The following is a 27,909-nucleotide window of genomic DNA, read 5'->3' as shown; positions in this document are numbered from 1 at the left end:
TGGGGAGTCTTTGTAGACCTTAAATGAAAGACTTCACAACATCCCCAATCACTTTTCTAGAACTACAGATACAGACCCATTTAAGACCCATCTTGACTATAAAAACAGCATTTTCAAAGGGGAGGTCTACTCATCTTTTTCCAGAAACACTTGTCAGACACACAGACCACTGAACATTCCAGCACACACACAGTGTTTTAGGAACTTGGGTAAGCAGACATATGAAGTATAATAGCAGCTGCCCAGCAGTTATTCACCAAGACCAGTACAAATAAGCTAAATGGGTTTGCTTTTTAAATGTTTTAAATTAAGTAACATTTTGGAATATTAGCTTTGCTGAGAGCATCACTAATTTTGTTGTGCTAATATTATGCGTACAAACCGTAAATAGATTACAAACATTAGTCTATTTGTCCTGCATGAAACAATAAAATGAAGGCCTGCTCCAATACTCTCTTTCTGCTAGCAATTTCCATAATATAACCTTAGTTGTCAGTCAGCTAAGGCCCATTTCATCTTGTCTCTTCATGCTACTACTTCAGCCAGATATTTATTTGCTTTTAAACCTTCCTCTTCCTCTACATTTGTCAAAGTCTTGCGTTGCTTAGATGCACATAAAAATTTTGAAAATTAAAATAATCCATTCTTACTAGGCAGCATTACATTTTCAAAAACAGTATTTTTATTCCAGCTGTTCTACTGAAACACATTTTCAAATACAGCTTGGAGAAGTATATAAACTATAAAGAAGAAGGATATAGAGGTGCTCGAAAGAGTCCAGAGAAGGGCAACGAAGCTGGTGAGGGGTCTGGAGAACAAGTCCTACAAGGAGCGGCTGAGGGAGCTGGGCTTGTTCAGCGTGGAGTAAAGGAGGCTCAGGGGCGACCTTATTGCTCTTTATAAGTACATTAAAGGAGGCTGTAGAGAGGTGGGGGTTGGTCTGTTCTCCCACGTGCCTGGTGACAGGACAAGGGGGAATGGGCTAAAGTTGCGCCAGGGGTGTTTTAGGTTGGATGTTAGGAAGAACTTCTTCACTGAAAGGGTTGTGAGGCATTGGAACAGGCTGCCCAGGGAAGTGGTGGAGTCACCATCCCTGGAAGTCTTTTAAAAGATGTTTAGATGTTGAACTTAACGATATGGTTTAGTGGAGGATTGTTAGTGTTAGGTCAGAGGTTGGACTAGATGATCTTGAGGTCTCTTCCAACCTAGACAATTATGTGATTCTGTGATTCTACAGGAATACCGAATCATACAAAAGCATCATCCTCAAGTTTTACATTGTAAAGGAAATATTGAATGTGTTAATATGATCAGGACAGGCAATTTTTACTACAGTTGAAAAGTTTTCATGCAAGGCCTTAGGCCTACTGTACAATTTTTTATCTTCCATTTTTACTGAAAATAAGATCATCACAAATACAGTAAAATTTTATTTTAAAAAGAACTCAGATGAAAATTTAAGCCATGAGTTATATGTATATATTTTATATATTTATGAATATGTAAATATAAGTATATTTATAAATATATTGCATATGTTATTATGAAATATCTCTAACAGGTAGTAACAACCAAGTTTACTTTAAAAATAAAGTACATAATGCATTAGACACTTCTTTAAACTTAAAAAAAAAAAAAAAAACACAATCAGTTTGTTAGTATCATATTGGTTACTGCTAGCTGTTTCAGGACATTAACTGTCCTCTCACATTACTTAGAAAGATATTGGGTACCATCTGTTCTTGCAAGAGATTTAAGTATACATCTATTAGATATCATGCTATTTATTTAATTCAGTACCCACTTCCCATTGTTGTATCTTCTGAAAAAAAAAAAAAAAGTCAATTTAATTACAAGGAATAAAGATAATCTCTTCTACCAGGCTACCCTGTCATCATGAGAGCTGAGAGGGAACCTGTATAAAGTAGGTTACAGGCGTTAGGAAGAGTAAAACTAACAGCACTTAACATTTAACAAAGACCTAACAAAAACAGAATATATGGCACTTAAAAAAAAATTACTATAAGCCAAGAGCTTGTCTAAATCAATCTCAGCACATCTGTCTGATGTAGAGCGTAAACAGGATTAGAGTTGGATTTATCTGCTTGACGCTAATTGTACTCACAGTTTCTGCACATGTCCACTTTTTTTTCCTCCCCAAATACAGCATGAAAAAAGGCCTGCCTGATATACGAATTTCTAGGAAGTTTTATGCCTCAATTTATCCCATCTCTGTTTCTCTGTTTTCAAAAAAAAAAAAAAAAAAAAAAAAAAAAAAAAAAAAAAGACTATCCTACATTTTTTTCCTATTTACAGTAATCTAATCTCTTATTTAATAAAAAATTAAGTGTTAAACTAAGTTTTAAACAAATAGAGTATCTCATGTTTAAAACAAAATTGATCAAAACATACAGAAGAAAAAAACAGCACTATAGAAAACAGAACAATTTGCAGAAATGTGTCATTAAAATACAAGCGCCAACACTTCAACAACGTATCATTTATCAGACTGTTATCTGACAATAGAGGGCCAACATCTAGGAGTGGTATCTGAGGACTTAATTTCTGTAACAAATATCTGAGAAATATGTATGTCAGGTGTCTGTATAGTTCAACTACAAGATTTGGAAATAAGGAACATAAGATTCTACTCCCCTGGTCATGAATTCTTTGTATGACCTTTGGCAACTCACCTAGTCCCACTTGATTCTATAGATAAAACTACTACACATTTTGTCCTATTAGGCTCTCAAGCTTACTTCATTGATAGTTCATTGCTATACCTGAGTACAGTGTAACATAATAGATAAACAGAAATAAAACCATCAAGATTATACCAAAGAAAATACAGTAGTTATTGCAGTTCTTCTTACACAGCATAAACACTGTTTTCAACACTATTATTCCAAATATACAATAAAATATAGTCATATTAATATATTTTTTAAAAGGAAATAGAATGAAAAGTGAAAACGGTTTTGACAATATGTTCACAAACTTATGCTAAGCAATATTTATTTTAAAAATATAATTTAAAATAATTTAATAATTAATTATTAAATAAATAATTTTAAATAAATTCTGTATAAAACACCAAGTACTAACTTGAGCCCATTCTTCCCATCAGTGCAGTAAGGGCCATGCAACTGACTCATGAAACCACTCCAGAGTTTTCAGCTACTACTTTGGTTATGAAGGACTAGCAATGCAAACTATAAAGGTGAAAGTATGATCATTTTTTGCCAAAAGAGCTAAGAATCACTGTATAGCTCACGTCAGACTATTCAATATTAATTTAAATACACAAAACATAAAACAGAAAAGCTACTTTCAAAACATCTGAATTTTCAATCTATTTCAAAAAAGATCAGTCATGCAACACCTTGGAAGGGGTGGGGGGAACAAAAAAAAAAAACACGATATTATGCCTCCTACTCTCCTTCATAACCAGAGAAAGCAAAACTTCACTTACTGCTTGGCCAGAATATTGAACAGTGAGCTGGGGAGAAGGTGGTAAAGCATGGGCCAGGCTGGGGAAGACCTGTTTCTTTTTGTTTGTTTTTAAGATCACCTTTGTGCTACTCAAGTCCTTTTAAATGGTGTTATAAAGAGATACATAACACAGCCAAGACCATAGTTTAGAAAAATATTTTCCAGATTGTGTGTAATGACCTCCTAGGGAGCTCAGGAAGTATTACAAAGTACTGAAGAGATGCATTGTAGTTCCTCCAGAGCTCGAGAGTAAAAGCAGGGTGCAGCTACTACCTTCATCTTTTAATGCCACCTATTTACTTGCAGCAACAGCTGTAACCCTTCAGGGCAGAAAATTGAGCTTAAAAGCATCTGACAGGAAAACAACCGATTTTCATTCTCCTTTAGAGAATCTCAGGGTGAAGTGATGTATTTTGCCAAGCCAATGCAACACCGTGCCATTAATCCCCCTTCCAATATAGGCACCTACCACAACTGTGTAGTCCAGCCTTTGTTTTGTGTCTGGCACTTGACAAAACCAAGTTGAGTCAATTCAACTCTCTAAAGTAGCATAGATTGTCCATTTTATTTTATTTTTTTGCTGGCTTAGTCTTCTGACAAGTTAGTTAATGCAGTCATTTCAACACGAGTCCTGCAACCAGAAATGGCTCAAAGTCATAAGAATACACATAGCAGGGAAGGAGGAAAGACTGGAACTGTCTCTTTTCATCAGCATGAAGTCAGTGTGGCTTGGGCCAACATGCTGTGCGCATTAACTTCTAATTGCTAATTCCTCAAAGATCATCAACAAGAGTCAGGAAGAACTGGAAAAGATGCACACTGATTTTTTAGAACTCTATTTACGTGTTATTAAAAATATATATAATACTCAGAATAAAACTCTAAGTCTATAATGACACAGTGTGTTGGGCAAAAAATTACACATTATTTTAATACAGCAGCAAAAGGCATCATGATAATTGTTTACTATTCATGTTCAGCAAAGTTACCCCAAAGAAGGAAGCATGGCTGAAATTACCAGCCAGCAGGTCACTCTTCTCTATACAATGCTTTATTTCTGTGTATATCCAGGAGTACATTCCTGTATATTCATACAGGCATAATGTTCCTAGAAATAAAAAGGTTATGACAGAATACTTTCATAATGCATTAGGATAGTCACCTCAAAAGTCCCTACTTCCATAAGTCCCTCCCATGGTATTTTAGCACAACTAGTTTAATATAAAGCAGTCCAAGAAGCAGAGGCAAGAATCCTTGACTCATGACTTCAGTTGGTTGCTTCCTCCAGCCTTCTCCCCTCCTTTTCCATCTCTCTCCATGTTCCAAACCTCTCTTTCCACAGGACTCCTTCACCAGTTGATTCTGATCCCTGCCCTCCACCACATCTTTTAAAAACTAATCATCCTTGTCTTTCCAAATATCCTAAGGCCTTCCTTCTTGCATGAGGCTCAGTACACATCAGTCCCCAAAGCTTTCACTCACAACATGTTCCATGAGCAGCAAAACACCTTCCTCTCAAACTACAAGGTAACAGTAAAACTTTGTCAGCAAATACACCAAAATTCATAGTTTGAAAGGAAGCCCAATAGTTTCTTGAATAAAGACCTGAGCCGAAAAACAGCTCCACCATTATGTGATTAAAACTTAGCACAAGACCTAGCATTTTTTCAGACAAGAAGCTCCGCCTTAAGGAAAAGTTTCCCCATCATTCTCCAACAAAGGATTTAAAGGAGATTATGAAATGAAAAAATAATCTCCAAAGAAGATCTGCTGGGAATGATGCTGTAGAGAACAGGGGTAGCTGAAAGGAAGGGAGGCAGAGAGACATTCTGAAACTAATGCACTTGAGAGGGGACATGCGAAGTCTTTGCTTTTTAATAGTTACATTTTCTCATTAACATCACATTAAGAAAGAGGTCACTGAAAATAAATTTACTATAGAAAGCTCTACGTTTTACATTAAGAGTATGGCCCACATACTGCCTAATTTCATAATACAATTGGAAAAGTAGCAGCAAACCTTTCACAAAGTGCCTGAAACTCTGTGGTGTTTACTGTAAGAAGTGGAAGGAGTTGTGTGACAAACGTCCATGCAGTTTGCATCCTTTCGTAAAGCCTCTGCAGACACAGGCATCAGATAAAATGGATAGTTTTACAAAGACCACTAGCACCACTATCATATAATGGAATTAATTAAAAGAGAGAGATCTGTGAAATAAAACAGAAGACTGGGATCTAACGACATGTGATTTAATACAACAGGCTAGCAGAGCTGAAAGGTACTAAAGAAACCCCAAAGAGGAAACATGAGCTTCATTTCACACTCTGTTGAAAGATCTCACATATACACACCATTTTGTACCTCCTAATTTGTGTCATAATCATGACAATTACTTCTGCCATTTCAGAAAATAATGATGAAAAATTGAAATCACCTCTTATGCCCATATGACATCACCAGGTTTGATCAATTGCAAGTTAATAATTAATTCTACTTGCACTCTTACTGGCAAGGTATTTGCTTCAGCCTCAAATACAAATTTACAAACCATCCAATACTGCTAAATACCAGTGACATTCAGGAAATTCAGCATGCCTCAAATATCTGAATTTTCATCTTTTCTGAAAAGATTTTTAAGTTAACATTTTTTTAAGAAACAAAAAAAAAAAAAAAAAAAAAAAAAAAAAAAAGAACAGACACATCCCATTCTAAACACCAGACAATTCCCTTCCATAAGCTATTGGTAATTAATGCATATTAGCAATTCATGCTTTTAGGTACTGAAGCACAGCTATCAGCTGCTAGATAAACTCATCCATGAACCTCTCATTGATTAACAGCTACATGTTCGGTTTTATGCTCATTGATCTTTAGTTTGTTTTTCTAGGAGATTTCTTCATAAACTCAGCCATCCTTTGTATCATACTGCCTGCACCTTCCACACTCGCCCAAGGATAGGAGATGGCAGCAGCACCACCAAAATCCTCTGGCAACCATAAAACCCTTCTCTCGCCCCCAGTTCACTTCAGCTCACTTGCCACATAGGAATAGGAAGAATGTAAGACTACACCACTTTGCCTGAAGGGATGAATGAATCCCATTTTGTTCATGTAGACCAGACTTAACAGACTTAAAAGAAACGCAAAGAAAAAAAATAAAGTTAGATATCTTTATATTTTTCCCCTTGCTCTTAGTGAAAATGTTCATATTACTCTAATTAACCTTGCAAAACATTTTTGGCATATTAAAAATATATTTTATACAACATGATATATGTTTAGTATGAAAAATAATTGCTTAGAACACAATACAAAATTTAAGGTATACTTAGTCAAGTTTTCAGTATACAAATGAGTCCTTTGTACAAAGAAGAAAGCTTTCAAAATACAACACTCTAGAATCTTTCTGGTATTACTGTCATTGTTAGTACAGGGAATTTGCTACATTTACAGTGATGCATAATCCTGTGACTGAGGAAATTACATTCTCAGACTTCATCAATTCTAAGATTTTGTTTGTAGCTTAACATGATGACAAAGCTCTCACAAAAGATTTGATACCAATATGATGTGACACAACTGAACCAAACCTTAATTTCACTCACAGTAAGAAATCACAGGATTAAGTAACACTGTGCAGTCTTTTAGAAAAGTTTATTGCTTCCAGATGGATGCAAGTTTCCTTTCAGCACTGATTTTATCTTCTGTACACAGGGTGCCAATGCTACTATAAATATAGACAAAATGTAGTTATAAAGATAAATTATTAAAATATTGACATAAACAGGCTTATACAATACTGCCTCTTTCCACAGAGGGCAGCTACATTAGAGTGATGCATATATTACAAATGTTCAACATTAAAACATGCGCACCCATTTCAGAAATTACAGCCCATGTATGAACAAGCACAAATTTACAAGGTATCCATAAAATGACTTCTAATTCAAACTGCGTGCTCTTTGCCCCACGTTGTGTAGTGCCATGTGTTTCACTGCATGGTGCACACTACCAAGATGTCCACCTGTGCCCATGTAACTGTGCAGCAAGCTAAGTATATGCTTACTTCATTTAGCAGCAGAACTGTTGAATATACACCGTAATAATACACGTATGTTGAAATTAAACTACAATTGTAAATAATAAATGTATGCTCATTAAATTTCAAACCATGTGCTCAAGACACTGGCAAAGTATATGAACAGCTCTATAAAATATTTTAATGAAAAAAATGAATTGTGGGGAATAACTGATTGGACTGTAAGAAAATCATATACAATGTTATTTTGGAAATCAAGATAAACTAAAAAATTATGGGGGGGGAAGCTGGTACTTTGAGTTGTTTTAATATTTTATGTTGTTACACTGTTCAGGAACTGTAAGAATATTGGTAACAAGTTATTTAAAATATTATTTGAAATTATCACGAGATTCTCAAAAATCTAAAGATCTCCATCTTTCTTTAGATTTGTGTAATAAGCACTGCATAAATTTGAATAAGATAATTCATTTTTAAATAACAAGCAGGATCCAGGAAATGCTTTATGAATAATATTTTAGCATTAAGTACCATGAAATTCAAAATTAACAACCAGCATAAAAATAACTTTCACTTTTATGTCAAACTGCATTAATATACTAAGTTACATACGGAAATGTATGCATTTTCAGGCAGGCATATCAACTGACACTAATTAAAAAAAAAAAAGACACTAATAAAAAATTCTAAATAAATAAATAAATAAATGAAGCAAAAAACACCCCACAACAGTCCATGACTTATGCTTCACATCTTTGCATGGCTGGTAACCTCAAATAAGTCATCTCCCATGGTTTTTAGGCAAATTGGCAAATTCCTTGTCATTTCAACCTATTACTCTTAACTTTGGTATTGTAACTGTAGCTACATACCACATTTACATATGTATTCCTAATCATAGTCACTAAAGGTGATTTGTACCAAAGCATGGAAACCTAAGGACATTTTCATAGTCTTTTGAATATATTTGGGGAGATAAGTAATAATCACACAAAGAATCACAAGAATGCAGCATGAAAGAGTACCAAGAATTACCAGGATCAAATGGAAATACCACTAATGAACTTAAAATACTCAATTTCTGATGAGCTCTTGCTGTTGGAGAAACATGCATGTCAGATAACAAAAATACTTTTCAAACCTCTATTAAAAAACATGAATTTTTACTCCTCCAAAATGTGAAATGTTAACACCATACCAAATGGTCACACATCTACAGGGACTACTATCACTGCAAGGTTTAAGTAAGTATCTCACTTGGAGATCCTGAAAATTTTACTCTTAGCATAAAGATCCTGCATATGGTTGCAGGATCAGAGAGAGATTCACATTCAAAGTACCCATGCAGCCACTAACAGATGCATCTTCAAACTGGATTCAGCCAGAGCTTAGTTAATCCACACCGTTACTTCAGAAACACGTCAGCTAGCTACCCCTATCACTAAAACCAAGCTACTCTACAGCCTTTGCAAAAAAAAACTGAGACTAAGAAAACTCAAGTAATGATGTCTTTGACAGGATCTTATGCTATAGATTACAATAAATATGACTCACATCTGCCCTCTTTGCAGAAAGCCTACTTTCACAACCAACAAAGCCAAATGATGATTATCTTAGAGTCTTTACAGCTCTTTCTACGGGAAAAATAAAAATAAAAGTTTGTTGTAAATTTCTTTAAGTAGCTGCAGCTTAGGAAGAGGCATATCAAGAGGGGAACAAATCATCTACTGCTGAAGAAAATACACAAATAGGGAACAACAGATCAGAAAGAAAAAAAAAAAAAAAAAAAGAGTAATTCAGAATTGGAAAACTCCAAAACCTGGTGAAGACTTCCAGCAGTGTTCAGAAAAATTCTCAGCACCACTTACTCATCTCCCTCTTCTAAAATAGACCATGTAGTTATCAATAAGGATGGAAAAGTTCAGAGTCTAAAATGGCTGACAGAGAACAAAAGTCTTCATTATGAACATAAGTACCTTGCAGATGGAGGCTAGGCAAACACTGACATACAAATTCTACCAAGAAAGCTTGCTTAATAGTGCAAATACAGGTAGAGTTGCAGACGAGCGATGTGTGTTCTTTTACATAAAATATAGTTTAAATATAACTTAGCTGTTTTCTGGTACATAAGACCAGCAATATCAGCTCAGAGTAAGAGTCCATCTGTCCCGGTATCCTGTGTCAAACCATAGCCATAAGCAGATGGTAAGAGAAGAGAAGGAATCGAGCAAGCATTTTTTCTATGTCTCTCTAATACTCTTCTACTCCCCACCTGTTTTCATTTGGGATACCCAGAACTGACTGTGGTTTCTAGGTATTTAACAGCTCTCAAATGAGGCCTTCAGTCTCCGGCTGAATCCACAAAATCTTTTAGCATCACCAATATCCTTTGGCACTATGTTTCACAGTTCTGTTGTACTCACTGCATCCTTTTGTTTTGAGCCTGCTTCTTCTTATTTGATACACCTGACTTATTATATTGGAAGGTAGAAAGCTATTGCCATCTGCTCCCCCCACACCCTATCTCAACTGCCTCTCTGTCAGACCAAAAAGAAATAATCCTTAACATAATAATACATACAACAGTTTAAGTGATAGATGGTATTTTCTTCAGAATAAACTTCTGATTATATACACTAGGAGCAGTCTAACAACAGTTCCTGATCTTAATCAGGATGATGTTAAATAAGAGATGAACACATTACAGTATTGTAATTACTGTTAATTGTATCAGCTCTTGATTCACTGTCACATCTGTAAAATGGACATGCCTCTGAAGTTGTGCTGTAGGACAGGACCAACAATATCTAAATGCTTTTCCATTTCTATTTTAACAGTCCACAAACATACAAACTCAATGTTTCTGCTTCTCTGTGTTTGTCCCATGACAGCTTTTTCCCTTCCATACCCTTTTCCAACCACACTGTTAATACCAAAGGTACTATGAACTTTTCAGGCAGCCTTCACTCCATGCATTAGAGAAAGAAAACAAACACCAGAAACATAAAACAAATAGAAACGTATTTAAAGACAGCTTTCTTTTTACTGTAAGTTCATTTCATTAGTCTGCTTCTGCGCACAAACTAGTATTGTTAAACTTGCAAATGCAAAAAAAAAGCAGTATCTGCTTTAAGCAAAACGAACAAGTGTGTATGTATAAATCACACTCTTGGCTCAGTACTGAATTTATGGGTACATTCCACAAGCAGTTTCCATAAAATGAAACCTAAGGATGAAACTTCAAAAAGACCACCTGCTTGTTTCCATCATATTTTAAATAATTAACTCTCCAACAAATGTAAGTGCAAAGAAAATGCTGTTTTGTTTGTTCTTCTGTAAGAAATAAACATTAAAAAAAAAAAAAAATCCCACACCCTTAGTTGTTACTATTCCTCCATCACAAAAGATGTATGAACAGAAAAGGACCTGGAGCATCTTCCCAGTTTAATCACAGCCTCATTTAATAAACACATTGCTGTTAAGTGACCAAGAATCATTGCATTTCTTGTGAAATATTCATAAGCATTCTTTTTCCTTCAAAAAAATCAGTACCATGTTAAAAATACATATCTATGTAAAATCTTTTCCTGATTATCGGAACATGTTGATGGTTTTGTGGGCTTACCCCAGAACATACTAACTGCAGAAATTGCTACACAGCACCACAGATCAGTTCAAAGTCTGAAGTCCATGAGTTACCACCAGCTACAGCCACCTATCTGTCTGTGTACTATTGACTAGTGCCATGACAATTTTGATCCCTTGCTAATTACCTCTTCCCCAGGTACATTCACCTTGTAGAGGCAGCAGAGCAGGCCCTCGAGAAGTCCAGAACTACTCAGGTCTGGATCCTTTCACTGCCCTCCCTGGCAGGGCTGCGATGAGCAGTGCACCAGTGAGAAGAGCTGGGAAGGAACAATTTCTTGGTGAACCATATTCAATACACTCAACAGACCAGCCAAGGAAACGTGTTATTTTCACATAAAATCCCAGCCACTCATCTAATTTTTTTTTCCATTTTCCTTCTACTTTATTCACATGAGTTGTCATCTAAGTCAAAATACAATTGACTTTTATTTTAAAGCCATTTTCATATGTTACTTTAAGTGAGAATATTTCACTTATTCTGCTTCTGCTATACTAAGCAATACAGAAAAAATATAAAGACAATTTTTAAACATCTGTCAAATAAGTGTTTTTAATGTAATGATGAGCATTTAACTACTCAAACTCAGTATCTGCAAAACAGCATTATATTTAGTCATTAGTATTTATTACTGTTACCCTTAGCATGATCATTTGTATGTGAAATTTTGTTTTTCCAAGACTGTCTGCACTGTGTAAAGCTCTGTTTCCAGGATACGTATAATAGTGCAGCACACAACATCTGTTGCTTTGCATTTTCTGAGCTTTGCAAAGCATACTTTCCTATACTCACTTGAGTGTATGAGCTGACAGAAGAGATATATGGTCACAGTTCAAACAAACCGACAGCTACGACAACTACTCCAAACTAAAAAGCCTCTAAGTAACTACCATCTTACATAGCCTGCCTGAACAGACAAAAGCTGGGAAATTCAGAGTTCAGCACTGAATTCTGTTCATGAACTGACCATTTGTTTAGAATTGCAACACACAGTGAGGAAACAGCCACAAGCTAGATGAGAGAACTGCAGGGTAAACCCAGTTACCATACGCTTATGTCAGATTTTATATGTTCTTACATCTACAACTGAATGAGAAGCTGAGGTGGGAGGAATTGCCACCAGACCTTAAACATAAATAGAATTTTATTCCATCAAATCCTTAGAGAAAGGCTATTATAATGCAAGGCTCACATGAAAATTCATACCTACAATTTTTTAAATGCATTTTCTTTTTCAAGCAAACATATTTGTCTTGAGAGAGCTCCCGTGCTACTACTAATGAAAACTAACAATTCCTTATAATGTAAGGAAAGCAAATGGTGGGCCTGGAAAATAATTTTTAATACCTCTACAAGTTATCTTGGGGTCATGTGAATAACTTTTAATACACTCTGGATTTTGAGCTCCCATTTTACATAAAATGAAACACTGTGGTTTACAATATTCTACAAGCTCTGGCTTGCAATCACATTACAAAACCTTCAAATTAGTATGGCTTGAAGCCTCTTCTTGGTTTTTGCCACTTAAGGACTTACATATTTAATGTATCAATCCCAAAGTTTCTAAGAACTACATCATCATACATAGATATAAGATCTGTGTTTTGATTTTGTTTTCTTTAATCTCTAGCATTCATAATATACTGTTCAATATTTGGAATTTACCATACACACTACACAGAAATACTTGTTAACATTCAGCTAGGATGACAAATACAAATCACAAGGAAAAAAAAATCATAAAACAAATACCCACCTATGAAAAAAAACAAACAGGATATTCTTCAATCCTAAAAAGACACACACTAGGAAAACATGGGGAAGGAATCAATTCAGAAGCCCACCCTCAATCCCTACATAAACATTTCAAAACACTCCCACTTACAAGCATGATAAAGATACACATACAGCTCAAGAGTTTAAACAAATGTGTTCGTCTCCAGGCACCAAACTCATTCCCAAAAGATAAACCTATAGACTACTTTTCTATATCAGACATGAACAACTCCTGAAAGCTAACTAAAAAATGGGGATTTGTATGTTGTAGAGAACACAGCATGGATTCTTCTCCAAAGAAGAAATGGCACTGTTGGCAATTCTAGCACCATAAAAATTCCAGGTTGGGGGGACATTTCTTGTTTCTCCACTGGACTTTTGGATTTTTTTTTCCTCTCATTTTTAATCACTCCACAAGGACGCACAAATAGCAAAACAGCAATGTTGAGACATTACAAGGAGCAAAAGGTTCTCATTCAGTAGAAGCAGTGCATTTTTAATCTTCACAGTTTAATAATAAGAAAATACATTAGGTTTTTAGGTTCAACCAAGAAAGACAACTGCATGTTAAATGAGTTGACTTTATTTTTCCACTGGTAAATTTGTCATTGAAAAATACGAAGTAAATTACTTCTAGCTTCATAATCACTTTTGGAATTAATACACTTCTGAATGAAAAGGTGTAACAAGGTGAGAATGCATGTCAATACACAAAGCCAAAGAAATACAAGAAGACTAATTATCTTTCAGAATATTAAGTCTCATACATGTATTTAATTTTTAAAACCATGAACAGTGTCATGTGAAAGTGAATGCTATCCTCATACAAACATACATCATACATTGGAAGCAAAATAATCAGCCACTTATCCAAATAACACAAGTTCAACACACTTTTTTTTTTTTCTTTTTCTTTTTCTTTCTTTTTTTTTTTTTTTTTCCTGCAGAGGGCCACAGCAAAACTGTTTGATAATAAAAGCTGGAGTCCCATGTAAACAGAAAATAACATTGTCTTCAACTCTTTATCATAACCTATATAAAATCCAGTTACCCAGACCCATCTACATGTGAAAGATCATTATAAAGCATGCCTATTCACCCAAGAGGATGAGCTTCCAACAGGCTAAGAACCCGTTTAGGCTGCCTTTACAGGATCATGACTACACTGCCAGTTGCAGCGGCACACCACAGCTGAGCTTCAGCTGTATTTGCTGCTTCGCTCATTCAGCTTCACTTGCAGATGTGATCCTAAGCTGTTATCACTGTGCTTAACTGAACAGGGGAAGGGTCCCCAAACTGTGCGAAAGGATTTCCAGAACTTCTTCCCTAGTGAAATAGTTTGAGAAATGCTGTCCTTGCACACTGTCTGCACACACAAGTATTTTTGAGACCACCTAAAAAGTGGGAAAGGGGAAGTTCTAGTAATCTACTTCAAGTTGACATACAGTTAAATAATAATGAAATTCTATATTAAAAGGTTGATTTATCACCTTCACAGCTGCACTTAACTCTATAGCATGCCAGAGTATGATGAAACCCAATTAAATCAAAAAATAGAGAGTTAACGTCTGTGAAACAGGAATCAATTTAGAAAAAGATCCCAATGTAATGCAATTCTATAGGAGTCCCAGTAGTAAATGACAAAAAGGTCAAATTTTGAAAGGAAACAGCAGATACCACCACAAAACTAGCAGATGTTCCTAAAGGATCATCTGTACAAAAACATAAGCATATGTGAGAGAAATCCAACACTATCATGAAATCAGTTGGTGTCTAACATAATAGCAGTTCCTTATGGCAATATGGTAATACATGTATCAGATACTCAACACATTATGGCTTTTTGTCTGCACATACTGTTACAACATAAGTCATAAAAACCAAGACCACTGATTTTCTTGAAAGGAAAACATTAGATCCATGATCCACAAATGTTAAGGTACACAAAGACTATCCAATCCTTCAGGTTTATGCTCACAGATTTGCAGCTATTTAGGGTCATAAATTGTCTAAGAAAGATACAAATATTTCTTAGAGTACCACACATACTGAAATAGAAATATGCCTCTAAAAACAGGGCCTAATATAGTTGTGTATACCTAAATGAAACAGCAAGAAAAAAAAAAAAAAAAAAAAAAAAAAAAAAAAAAGATTCCTTGTCTCCAGTGCCTGTTTGCTTGTTTTGGCATAAAAGTGACAACAGCCATTAGATACCTGCTGTTCTCGTTTTATGTAACAAATATACATTTTTAAATAAATATATGTAGTTAACAAGGCATCTACGATGAAACAAAAGTTGTTTTCCTAAGTTTTGTTTATTTTGACTCCTATAAGGACAGACTTCCCTGCTTTATTTCTGTTTCATATTTGCAAAAGAAAGGCAGAAAGGCCTTAATCTAAGCACATCTTTTGTCAAAATACAAAATAAGAAACTGCAAAAGAACATCATATCCTGAATTCCAGCGTGATCAGGGAGCACAATCCCCACTGCTGTTCCATGCAGGTACTCCAGAACCTCACTCCACACACACCAAGGAGAGAAACAGCTGCAGGCAAAGAAAGCAAGTGGTGGCCTCGGGGTCTGAATGGACAAGCTATTTGTAAGATTTTGTATTTATTTACTGCAGACATTACTCAAAAGAAATATATATATATATATATATATATATATATATATATATATAGTTTAAGGCATGTTTTCCAGAGTTCTGATTGTTCTGTAGTTTCTTGGACATTTAAAGAACACTGCTCCTAAATGAGAGGGACAACATGAAAGAAACCACACATTGTCCAAACATTTGGGAAGGGGTGGCTAGTGCTCCAGACAGACTTGAGTGGTCTGATCAGAAAGAACTGCTGCCATGTGAGTAAGCTACACCTGAAAGTCAAGATAAGCTGGTAACGGGGATGATATGATAAATAGGGATAAATGGGGATGATATGATAAAAATGATGACCAAAAAAAGATTGCAACAGCATCTAGAATGTGAACAAGGCAGATAAAATAGCATTTCTCGAAGGCTGAAGAACAGGACAATTGAGAAACTGAGGTACAAGACTTATGCTTAGGAAAGGAATTTGTGAACTGTTTTTAATGGTTAGAAAAGAACTTTAGTTACCAATGAAGAAGGGACACTTAGCCCTGTACCACGGACATCAAAACAGCATTAGCATGGATATCAAAGACTGGTGAATATATAAACATTTTTTTTTTTTTTTTAATGTATACGCCCAGATTCTTCCAAAGGAAACAGTTAACTCATGCACACCTTTGCACAGAAAGCACAAAGAGTTAGCAGTTATTCTCTGAACAGGAAACTGATAAGTTGGTTTTTTGTTTGTTTTAAAAATATTTTAGCACATGAATTTGCATCCTACCTCGTTTTACCTCGCCACTTTATTATGCTTCCTCTGACTTTTCCGCTTTTCCTGCTCCGTATTTCCAGGCCCTGTACCCCACAGCATGATCCTGCAAGCTGACCAACAACTGTGGTTTCCCCTCCATTTCCTGGTGTCCCCCTACATTGCCCCTAAAGCCCCCCCACACACCTGTGTGGCACCTCAGCTCGCCAGGCAGGAGGAAACAAGGACGAAAGCTGAGCTTTGCCTTGCCAACAGTAACAGCACAGCAAAACCTAATTATTCCTTAGAGCAACGGGAGAATGAAAAAATAAACAGAAAACCCACCACCTTTGGCAAGTCGAAAACTCTCCATTTTATGGGCTACCGGAGCTCTACGATAACAAAACCCACAATATCAGCAACAGAAATACATTTCTATTAAAACTTAAATGCCATGAAAAAGAGTTATTACTTATGTGAAAGCTGAATGACTTTGGGATCCTGTTAGCTCAAACTCACGTCACACTGTGAAGAAAGTCATGAACACATGCTGTTTAACATGCATGTAAACCCAAACACACAGCAATGCAATTTGCAAGACCTAGCAAAGAAACTTATTTTCTGGAACAAAAATTTCAATATCTGCTCTTTTTGGATAGAGAGAATCAAAATACATACAAAAGCCCCTATTAGATGTCCAGGGTATGTTAATCCCTTTTAACATGTTTAGAGAGGTGCATAAACATGTGAAGTATAGGAAAAACAGCAGAAAACATGAAGCAATGTAAATTGTTCCACCAACAGCTAGCCATGGACTCTCCCAGACTGACTGGCTGATAAAGGAAAAAAAGACACACAGAAAATCAAGACATTATGTCTAGAAGTAGCCTCAAATAACAAATGTATTTGCGAGACTGATAATATACTCAATTTCCTTAAATAGGTTTTTTTTTTTTTTTTTTTTTTCAAAAAGTTAAAAATTAACATTCTTCCTAAGGGATATACATTTTATGGACTTCCCTGAAAAAGATTTGAGTCTCTTTCATGTTTAGACACTTTGGGATTGTTTAAGACTGTATGATTTTTTACTTCAATTTATATCTTAAAACCATATATCCATGTGATAAATACACATCACACTCTCAGTTATACTTTGCATTTTTATGCCTTTTCCTACTTGGACAATACATAAGCAACTTAGAGAAATTATGTTCTCTACACATCAGGCAGAGAATCAAAAGCTTTCAGTTTGACCAACGTACAACTTTGGTAATTCACGTTTTGTAACAGCCAGTTCCCATTTCCATTATTCCTGTCTGACCAATAGACTGACAGATGTCTTACTTTAGAGATCCCAAACAGACTATTGGTATCTATTTCACCCACATCTGTTCCTAAATAGCCTTGGCAGCAGGCCACTATGCACTCGGAATTAATTTTAAGTCCTTTATTGCTAACTCTTTCACTGTTTCAATACATCAGTGATTTTTTCCTTATTGCTGCACTTACATAAAATATTTATAAATTCTTATTTTAAATGCATATCAAGAAGATTATACTATATATAAACTACACATTGATCTTTAACTCATGATAAAAATATATAGTCAATAATACGCTGACCTCGTGATTGCTCCAGAGATATTACTTCCTTGTCAGTCAATTAATTTAGAATATTGTATTCAATTACTCATATTAAAAAAAAAAAAAAAAAAAAAAAAAAAGTTTTTATCTGACAGGTTTATTACCCAACTACTCAGTCCAGCCTACATGTTGTCAGTCTGAGAGAATGGATTCATATACCTTTGAGTCAAGTACACTGCACACACAACAAGCTACACTTATAAAAAGGTTTTTCATAATTATCAAAGGCCTCCATGCTTCCCATACTGGTGAAAAACTGAGTCAGTGCTGTTCTCATTCCATTTCACAGAATTGTCTAGGTTGGAAGAGACCTCCAAAGATCACCTAGTCCAACCTCTAGTTTCCTATCTGATAGAAATCTGCTGAAAAACTGCAATTGCCACTGAGTTTCACAGTTGAAAAGTCTTCAAAAAGATGCTGCAGGCTTTAAGGAAGTATCAGGATTAAAGTTCTCATTCACATTCAACAGGAAAAAAAAGAAAAAAAAAAAAGTCATATTGGAAGAACAGAATAAAGAAAGCTGACCTGTTCCAAAATATATATAATACCCACATCCACCACTGCTAATCCCCTATATTTTCTTAGCTTTTAAACTTTAGCCACAGTGAAAAAATACTGCACTCTGAGCATCTCTTCTTAAATGCAAATAATTATTTTTTCTGTCATTCTGTCAAGTGTATTATCTCCTGGAAATTTCTAAAAATCACAGCTAATATTTGGATCTGTTTTTCATAGAATCACTTAGGTTGGATAGCTTTCTCCGCTGTTGCTTTGCAGCAGCATCCAGACTCAGAAGCCCTACAGTTTGAGCTGGATTACGAACGCAGAGAGAGGTCTTGCCTTTCCTTAACTTCAGTGATGACTTTTATGGCATAGGAAAACCACGTGGAAAGAAATGAGTAAAAACCAGTAACGGCTGCCTGCAAGCTCTGCTTTTCATCCCAGCATCCAATGCATCATTAAAAGCAAGTGACCTGGCAGGTGTCAGAGAGCAGCAGGCTGCTGCGAGAAGGGGCTGAGCTGAGCACCCCCGGGCACAAACAGCAGCCTCGTGGTGGGGCAGCCAGGCCCTGTACCACGCTGCCCCCTCGACCATCCCCTGCATCCTCACCCTCAGGCCCCAGGCTCAGGCACTGGCCCAGACCTTGCTTCTGCCCTAGGCTTTGCTATCACAGAGGATGCAGGAAACTTGCAATGGATCATTCTTATTGGAGCAGAGAGGTAACAAAAACCCTCTAGGAGACAGCTGCTGCAGAAAGCAAGGGGAGAGTAAAGAAGGGAGTTTGCTGGGTAATCACATTGGCCAAAAGCTCCACAGAAACAGTGCGGTGGGGCAGAACTGTGCTCATGTCAGGGTTTACATGAACAAACCCAGGGAAAGCAGATGTCATGTACTCGGGAACATTAAGCTGCATCTCTGAGCTGAAAGAGCCAAGGCAGAACAAGCTGCCTTATAATGGGAAACAGAACTGCAGATAACCAACAAGGACTTCATCAAGACAGGAGTACTCTTGGCAAACTGCTGAGGTGGGAGGGAAGAGAGGAGAAAGAGACTACCTGGCACTCCTCTGACTTGACTGCCATAGAAGAAAGGTCTTGTCCTAAAACAGGAAGAATTGGTACATACAGGACTAAGCAGGAGACATTTAGTGTCAAATTCAGGCCACCTGGCAAAGCATGTTTTTGAGCCTAAGGTAAATTACATTATGAAGCTTTTGGTCTGGAGAAAGTATGCTTAAAGCAAATCCCAGGGGAATGGACCACTGAGAGTGATACATGCTGTTCAGGCAGCCGTCAGCCATCTCTTGTACCTTCACAGCTCAGGCCATGCACCGCACCACTGCACCGTGGTCACACAGAATGAGGCAGTCACAGGCAGCTCCTGCAGCACCAGCACGACTCCTACACTCACGACACCCCCTAGTAATTGCTTCTGAGATACAAGAATGTGGGAGAGAAAAAACATCCAAATTACAAAATCCCTATTTGACCTCAGCAATTGCCAAACAAATACCATCCTGGCCTCCAGCATCCAAGATAGAAGGCAAAACAGACAAGCCCTCCACTGGATCCATCCCTGCAAGGGCAGCAAGCTCAGCACAATGAAATCCTCAGCTACAACTGAGCTCATCTACAGACAGTCAGGCATGCACAGAGCTGTGCCAGCCCACGGGAAGGAGTCTCAGGTATTGGCATCTATTTAATGCATGTGCACTAAAAGTCCAAATCCTGGTATAATTGACATCAACTTGTCAATGCTGCTTAGTTCTGCCATCTGCAATATGTTTGACTTTATACACAGAGTACTTTATTACTTCACAGGAACTAGGAAAATCTCCCCTTGTCTGTGTAAGCAAGCTCAGGCTGAAAAGTTCTTACACAAAGTAGCAGTTTAGGGGGATTGACCTTTCATAGAAAAACAAAAAAAGAACAATGTATTCCCATCCCTGTAAGCATGAAGCTTACTGAAGTTCATTTTTCTTGTTTGTACCTTAAAATCCACCACTGGTAACAATTTAAAAACAATCATGGACTTATAGTTCCTGATATATGACAATTCAAGCTACATTAAAGTAGCTAGCACATAAAATGGCAATCAAACTAGAGCGTTCCACATGGAACTAAATAATTCACAAATTACACTTCAGATCATGTACATAGAGACCTGTAGGTAGTCCCAAACAGCGAGGAGGAGAGGCTACAGAGTTGTGCGTTACTGAAACTGCCACACTGGCTGCACAAAAGGAAGGTCTGTACAAACATCAGCACAGACTAAAAACTGAACAGCCCTGCAGAAAAGCAGATATTTGTGTCTTTGCACAACACAGCATGAATGTGGTTACACTGTTCAGAGGCCAAGAGCCAGCAGCTGTGCATGGCACCACATGGCTTGGTTTGAGTAGCTCTGCTGTCCCTACATGCTATGTGAAATGAAGTGTAACCTCAGCTCTGGGTATTTGAGTACTCCACTGCAGCAGTAGCACAGGAACAACTGCCTTTCACACAGCTCTGGAGCCACATCTTACCCGTATGAAGTTTTAAGATCCTTCAGAAATAATGCTAAACTGAACTTGGAGTTTTAGGCCTGGAGAAGCTAACTGAGCCATAACAGCACACAGCTGTGCTGTCTGGAAACTGCATTGCTGAAACACAGCTTCAACTTATCCTTCACGTAAGCACTGGGAGGTCACTGCGGTACACAGGCACTGCTAGGAGTACGTGCGCAGTTTTGAAAGTGACTATGTTTTCAGAGTTTCCAGTAGAAAATAAATAAATAAATAAATAAATAAAGACTATCTGTGTAAGTTTGGGGAGCGTTCCTTTCCTTCTAAGCTTTGGCACGAACTTTGTTTCACTTGACCACATCCTACAACGCTGTACCCTCAGGGCACGTCACATGTCGGGGCCAGGGAAGGCGCCCCAAGCCCCCGGGCACCCCTGGGCGAGCCGATGGCACCCAGTCCTCTCACCGGGCTGCGGAGGGGCTACGGGCACACCCCGTGCACCTCGCGTTTCTGCACCACCCGCTAAGCAGCACAGGCTCTCTGCAGGATTAGGTGCTTCGGGTGCAAGCCGCTCGTTGCGCTCTGAGCTATTTTATTTCTTTCTTTTTATTAAGCACCAGGACAAGCCCAGGGGGAAGAGGAGCTCGGAACCCCCTTACAGGCGGCGGTTCGCGGTAACCCCGTGCCGGGAAGCCCCGATGCCCTGCCCTGCGACAACGGGCTCGGCTCGGCTCGCCCCCTGCCCCTGCCCGACAGCCCCTGCCCGTCCCACCTGCGGGGCTCTCGGGCACGATGGGGCTCCAGCGCAGCCGCCGGGCGCTCAGCACCACGTCGCAGCTCCTCTTGCCGATCTCGAAGATGCCCCGGAGGAGCGGCTCCTCTCCCCGCTCGGCCGGCGGGGGGCTCGCCGCCAGCGGGGCCACCCTGCGCCGCCGCTCCTCGGTCCCTGCCCGCCGCTGCGGCCGGAGGAAGGGGCCCGCGGCGCCCAGCATGGCGGCCGCGTCCCACCGCGTCCCGCCGGCTGCCAGGGCAGCGCCCGCTCCGCTCCGCCTCCGGGCGGGGCCGCCCAGGGGAGGGCGGCAGGGGACGAAGCTCGGCCCTGGCCCTGTCAGGAGCCGTCCCGGGTCGGAGGCAGCCCCTGGCCGCGTCCCGCTCCGGTACGGAGCGAGTGACATTGGGCTGCCGGGCGCCCTAACGCAGCCGGCCCCCTCCGGCTTCTTCGTGCCCAGCTGCTTTCACTCCCCTCAGGAGGGCCACAGAGATGCTCCAGCTGCCCGCGTTCATGTAAGCCCCCTCAGAAGTATTTCTGCTTCTGTGTTACCACCGGTATTGCTATCATTTGGCTTTAGAAAAGTGACAGGAACGTGTAACAGCCCTCTCCTGCTACGAGAGGTCAGGTGCCTCCCAGGTGCTGCCTGTGGGGGCTTCGATAAATCAGGTCAGCACCACAGCAGAACTGTGTCGGCCTCAGTGAAAGCCTCAGGGACACACACACACACCCCTGGAGCACCTCCCGTGGGACAGTGCTCATCCCTCGGCCCCCTCACTTAAAGGCAGGGAAGGGAGACACACTACTTTACTCCCACCCCCTCAGTAAAGGATAGATGTTACTGCCTGCAGGTGTGACAGCTTTACTCACAGCTGCTCTAAGATCCACTGATGACAGTCACATTAGAGCTCCTCTAGCAACCCCAGTTTCTAAGGTGCTTCTGAGCCTGCCAGGGCTTAACTCAGTGGAAAACAGCAAGGTTTTTTTTTAGTTGTGAGTTGTATAATATCATGCTGGCTTACTAATGCTTGGGAAAATACACTTAAACAAGCAGCTTAGTAATCTTATTACAAATACATAGGACAAGATAAAACCAAGAAGTAGAGCATTAAAATAGAAATACTGCCTTTTGTTGACCATGAGTGATACAAACAGCTCAAGCTATGTTGGGATATCCAAGGTTCTTTGTAGTGGTTGTCTGTCTAGAAGAGAAATACTGTTAGAGAGAGGCAAATCTGTCTGCTGTCAAACCAGCTGAAAGTCTCCAGAGCCAGTAACGGATTTCATGACTATAAAGCTGCCTTTGTTAATAGTTCCATAAAAACCTGTACCAAGTGCTAATTGTGTAGCCAAGAAGACCATTTAAAGAATTGTGGTACAGGTTTTTGATACTCATTTCCATCTATTACTTTGAGTTTAAAACATGCTCTGAACATTTGCTAAATACACAACCTGTAAGTGCTTTTGAATTTGCACCAAGCCATTGATTCAGCTTTAATTAAGTAGCCCTGACAAACCTGCCTGTCTGAGTCACATCACATAAAGCTTCTGATTGCTTAAAGCTGCTAACAATTGTCTTGTTACAACTTTGTCGTTATCCCTTAGATTTCCTTTGTTGAAATACAAATATCTTGACTGCAGAGTGATCAGATAAAGTATGAACAATTTAAAATGTGCAAACCACAAAAGTTTTGCATAGTATTTTTTTCCACCTAAAGGTGATTGAGTTACAAGGCAGGAAAAGCAGCAAGTGGAAAAAAAAAAAAAAAAACACTTGCGTTACCAGTTTATTACTGGCAGAGCTGTAGATGATTCAATTAAAATTGCATCTTGTTTTGGACATCAGTAGTCTCTAATACGTTTTCATTCATGTAATTTAAAAAGAAAGCTAAACCATTAAAATGGAGGCACAATTTAAAAATGGATTTAGTTGCATCTACTTTGAGGCAGTATGCTCTTTATAACCTCTACTGTCATTTGTATTTGTTTCTGGGACCATTTACTAGCTTATCCCATCTACAAGTATTATATATTGTCACTAGATTTATCATAAGGTACAGGAAAGGATGAGCTAATAACTTTCTTACAGCCATAAAAAAACTACTCAGAGGAAGACCATTACAGCTCATAAGGGAGTTGCAACATCCTTCAACTAATGTTTTTGAAAGTTCTAAAACTCCAAGTAATGGCAATGGAAACATTTTCACTTAGTAACTTAATAAAAGGTAGTAAATTAAAACAAACAAGTACAGTTGAGAGAATTGCATGTTCCTCCCATGATTTGTCACTGTGCAAGTCTGGTCACTCTTGGTTTACTAACAAAGTCCTCAGTCCCTACAGTCCCTTAAGTAGGAGGCAGACCATTTTTCCTGGAGAAAATGCTATTATATGCAAGTCATATATACTATACACTACTATACATAGTCAATACTATTATATGCAAGTCCCCCTGTATTCAGCTCTGGTGAGGCCGCACCTCAAATATAGTGTTCAGTGTTCGGCCAATCATTACAAGTAGGACACTGAGGTGCTTAAGCGAGCCCAGAGAAGGGCAACAAAGCTGGTGAGGGGTCCGGAGAACAAGTCTTATGATTAGCAGGTGAGGGAGCTGGGATTGTTCAGCCTGGAGAAGAGGAGGCTCAAGGGTGACCTTATTGCACTCTGTAGATACCTTAAAGGAGGCTGTAGCAAGGTGGGAGTTGGTCTATTCTCCCACATGCCTGGTGACAGGATGAGGGGAGAAGGGCTAAAGTTTCACCAGGGTAGGTTTAGGTTGGATATTAGGAAGAACTTCTTTACTGAAAATTGTTAGGCATTGGAATGGGCTGCCCAGGGAAGTGGTTGTGTCACCATCCCTGGAGGTCTTTAAAAGACATTTAGATGTAGAGCTTAGTGATATGGTTTAGTGGAGGACTTGTTAGTGTTAGGTCAGAGGTTGGACTGGATGATCTTGGAAGTCTCTAACCTGGATGATTCTGTGATTTTACTTTTTGAACACTACAGGTTTCAAATTGTTATATTGAATTTGGAAAAAGACAAACAACAACAAAACACCACAGAATAGGCCAGCAATATTTGAACCATTTTTACAAAACTACTACTAGAACTTTCACATGTAGAACTTTCTTATCCTTTCATGTTAAGAGGGTTGTGTATATTGCTGATCCCATGTAACATCCTGGGAGCTGTTCCCATTTTAGATTAAAAGAGATACAAGACAAACAGTAAACCTGTAGCAGTAATTGCATAGTAGGCAGGCAAATGCCAGTCTAGTATACACCACTGAATGTACATGTAGGGCCTTGGTTTGTTCTGCATCTTGGAGCATGGACAGAATTTGGGAGCAGAGCATACAGGTACTTCTGATGGCAATATGAAAGGGACAGCTGGAAGTACCACATTCCACATAAGGAATAAGGATGATATAGAAGGTATTGGAAGTTGCTCAAAGCAGCTAGCTTTGTTATTGTCTGCTCTCTCATGTGCCTTTTGATTCAAATAGTATAGATAAAAGAATGTAGATACACAATAAGTCCTATGCACCTCTTAATAAGGAGTACATTTGCATACATTTGACATAAGAGTCCTTCAAATTAATTTTGCAGCTCTTCAGCCTTCAAAAGCATTCCAGTATTTACAAATATTTGGTGTTCTCCAGACAAAGTAACTATCTTTGAATTTCATGTACATCCTTCAGCTTTAGGGTGACTAATTACACAGCACACAAGGACATCTAGTTCATCGGCAGTTCTGATGATGACAGAGCTTTTTTTTCTCCAGTGATAATTACAGAAAAATATACATTTTTACAATATACCATGAAACAGTTTTGTTGAATGCTTTAGTTTGAAGCCACCTTACTCTATTTTACTTTAGAGCCAGTAGAGCTGCCTTAGAAACTTAACACACATTTATATTTTTTTAAACAGATGGCTCAAGTAAAAGTAGAAAGAGCAGAAAGGAGGAGGGCACCACGGGAAGGGAAGCAAGACCACTGCCAGGGCACAGCAAGGGCCAGCTGCTCCTGGGGGACAGGGAGCCAGGGGGACCCCAGGGTGAGCACAGTGGGGCTGTTCTGGGCAGGGGCCAACACACAGTACCTGAGCAAGGCCACCCAGGCAAGGGTGCCAGCACCAGCTGAAGCACAGATCACTGGCAGGCTCGCTGTGAAGAGGCAGGGCTGAGGCCAGGGCAGGACATCAGGCTGCATGCCTGGCTCTGCACCAGCAGGGCTTGGCACCAGTCAGGGCTGTGACTGAACTGGAGGCCAGCATCCTACAGCATGTCTGAGGCAAAGGGGTGAGAACCTTCCAAGCTGAGCTTAAATAACTCTTGGGCAGGTTGCAGGTGGGGCTGGTCAGGGTGATTAAGGCTAGTTAGTGCCCTCAGTGCCCTAGAAGCTGAAATCAGAGGAGTACTAAGGAGCAGAAAGGGCAGCCGAGGGAGACCGCAGGTCGGGCAGGAGCCCCATGTCCCTGAGAGCAGAGCCATGTGTAGCCAGGTTCAGCCAAAAGCCCAGATGGCTGGGCACATCCATTGCTTCGAGGCAGGTCCAACATCAAGCTGGGAAGCAGAGTCAGTGGGGGCAAGTCTGGTGGCAGCAAACACAGCCAGTACCAGTCCGGCAGCCACCAGGGGAGTCCGTAGTGACAAGGCAAGTCCAAGGTCAAGCCAGGATATGAAGTCTGTTTGTCAGGTAGGGGAGGCCTTTGTGGTTTCTCAAAGCTGGCTCTCCACAGTCTGGACCTAGAGGGGACACTGTGTGTCAGGGTGCTGGCCTTGAGGACATGCAGCTAAACCACAAGGGGGGAACATCCTCTGGGCTCAGACAAGAAGCAGCAGAAAACAGGGAGATGATCCTTAACTAACAGCATTCCTCACTGCATGAAGGAAGTCATCTCTTGCTGTGCTAAGAACCAGTGGATATCTCAGAAATTTCTTTCAGGAGAATGTAGTGAAGGGAGGAAAGATAGGAACAGAAAGTGAGGGAATTAAGGCTAGTGGTTACTGCAAGAGAGCAACCGGGTAAAGCAAGCTATTGGGAAATAAATCTTCTCCCTCAAGACAATGAGTAGAAAAATGCAATGAGGTGAATAGGTGAGAAAATGTAAAGCCAGTTTTTGATTCATGGATGGTATGATACTGAAGGTAGGGAATGGAAATTAAGAAGGGATAAGAGGAGGCTGTGAGGAAATATCCATTGCCTGATCTGGAGAATTTGACTGTATGCTTCTGGTAGCTGGCATGTTTCAGCTATTAGTAGAGATTTGTTCTGGAGAAATCTGAATTCTGAAATTGGCAGCCTGTCCTTGTCAGGTGTTTTTCTGGCTACAGTGTCTGTTTGTGCAATAAAGGCTTAGTGTGTAGTCAGTTATACTTCAGTTTTTAATTCCCAAATATTAGCTCTTCTTCTTGCATTGCTCCTCTAGAAGGAATGTATTCGAACTATCAGCATTAGTTCATCTCTGTTGTGTTGATTTTCCTTGTCTTCAATGAAGAGATATTAAGCAGAATATCAAGCTTTTTACACAGTCAATGAAGTCATAGATTATTTTTTCTGAAGAAAAAATGGTAGCAACAGTCTGTAGAGAGCATTACTGTTACTACATATTATTCTGTATGCCTGAAAAGGAGAAGGAAATCATTAGGGGGAGGGGCAGGGGGGGTGCAGGGAGAGAGAATGAAGATCAGATAAGGAAAAGAAGGTCTGAAGTTGTAGAGATGGATAAGTTAGTTTAGGACAGATGTCTGCAAAGAAAAGAACAGGAAGGAATGAAAAGGTTGTGCAGGGATGGAGTCTGAAGTGTAAATCATTCCCAAGAGCATCAGGAGATGAAACCAATCTTAATTAAAAATAAAATAAAATAAAGAGGAAAATTTGATAATGGAAAGGAATATAATACAAGATTTTATTCACCAGAGGACTTTTTTTTTTTTTCTTTCCACTAAGGTCGATAATGCTTTCTTTTAAGATAATGAAGTTTTAATATAAATCTTCTGTTGTTCTGTCACCAAAATGTTAGCAAATAATGTATAATGTAATTTCTTCTATTTTATTTCATACAAAATGCAGTAATTATGCTGCAAACTGCTACAGTCTAGGAAACTGAAAGGCGGAGCTCTAAGTCTATGTTTTACATACCCTGTAGGCAACCTAAATACTTAAGAGAACGCTTTGAGAGCATTGTCAGTTTTA

At 38.9% G+C, this 27,909-nt stretch overlaps 1 protein-coding gene across 3 annotated transcripts in view; it reads right to left on the bottom strand.

Moving 5' to 3' along the window:
• Positions 1-25,995, bottom strand: part of CERKL (CERK like autophagy regulator) — a gene marked incomplete at its 5' end in the record, with an annotated part of 57,086 nt that extends 31,091 nt beyond the window's left edge. Inside the window, one exon of one of the 3 annotated variants that reach the window (XM_084524843.1) lies at positions 25,814-25,995. Coding sequence is in view for 2 of the 3 variants with exons in the window: in XM_084524841.1 (XP_084380967.1) it covers positions 21,717-21,936 (220 nt within the window). Of the gene's footprint in view, positions 1-9,803; positions 9,829-21,716; positions 21,937-25,813 lie in introns of those variants that run through there. The other 2 variants (XM_084524841.1, XM_084524842.1) reach the window with 2 other exon arrangements.
• Positions 25,996-27,909: the final 1,914 nt, after the last annotated feature.

The sequence above is a fragment of the Aythya ferina genome, assembly GCF_964211825.1.
Source record: "Aythya ferina genome assembly, chromosome: 6".
Lineage (NCBI taxonomy): Eukaryota > Metazoa > Chordata > Aves > Anseriformes > Anatidae > Aythya > Aythya ferina.
This window is presented reverse-complemented; position numbering and strand designations above follow the sequence as displayed.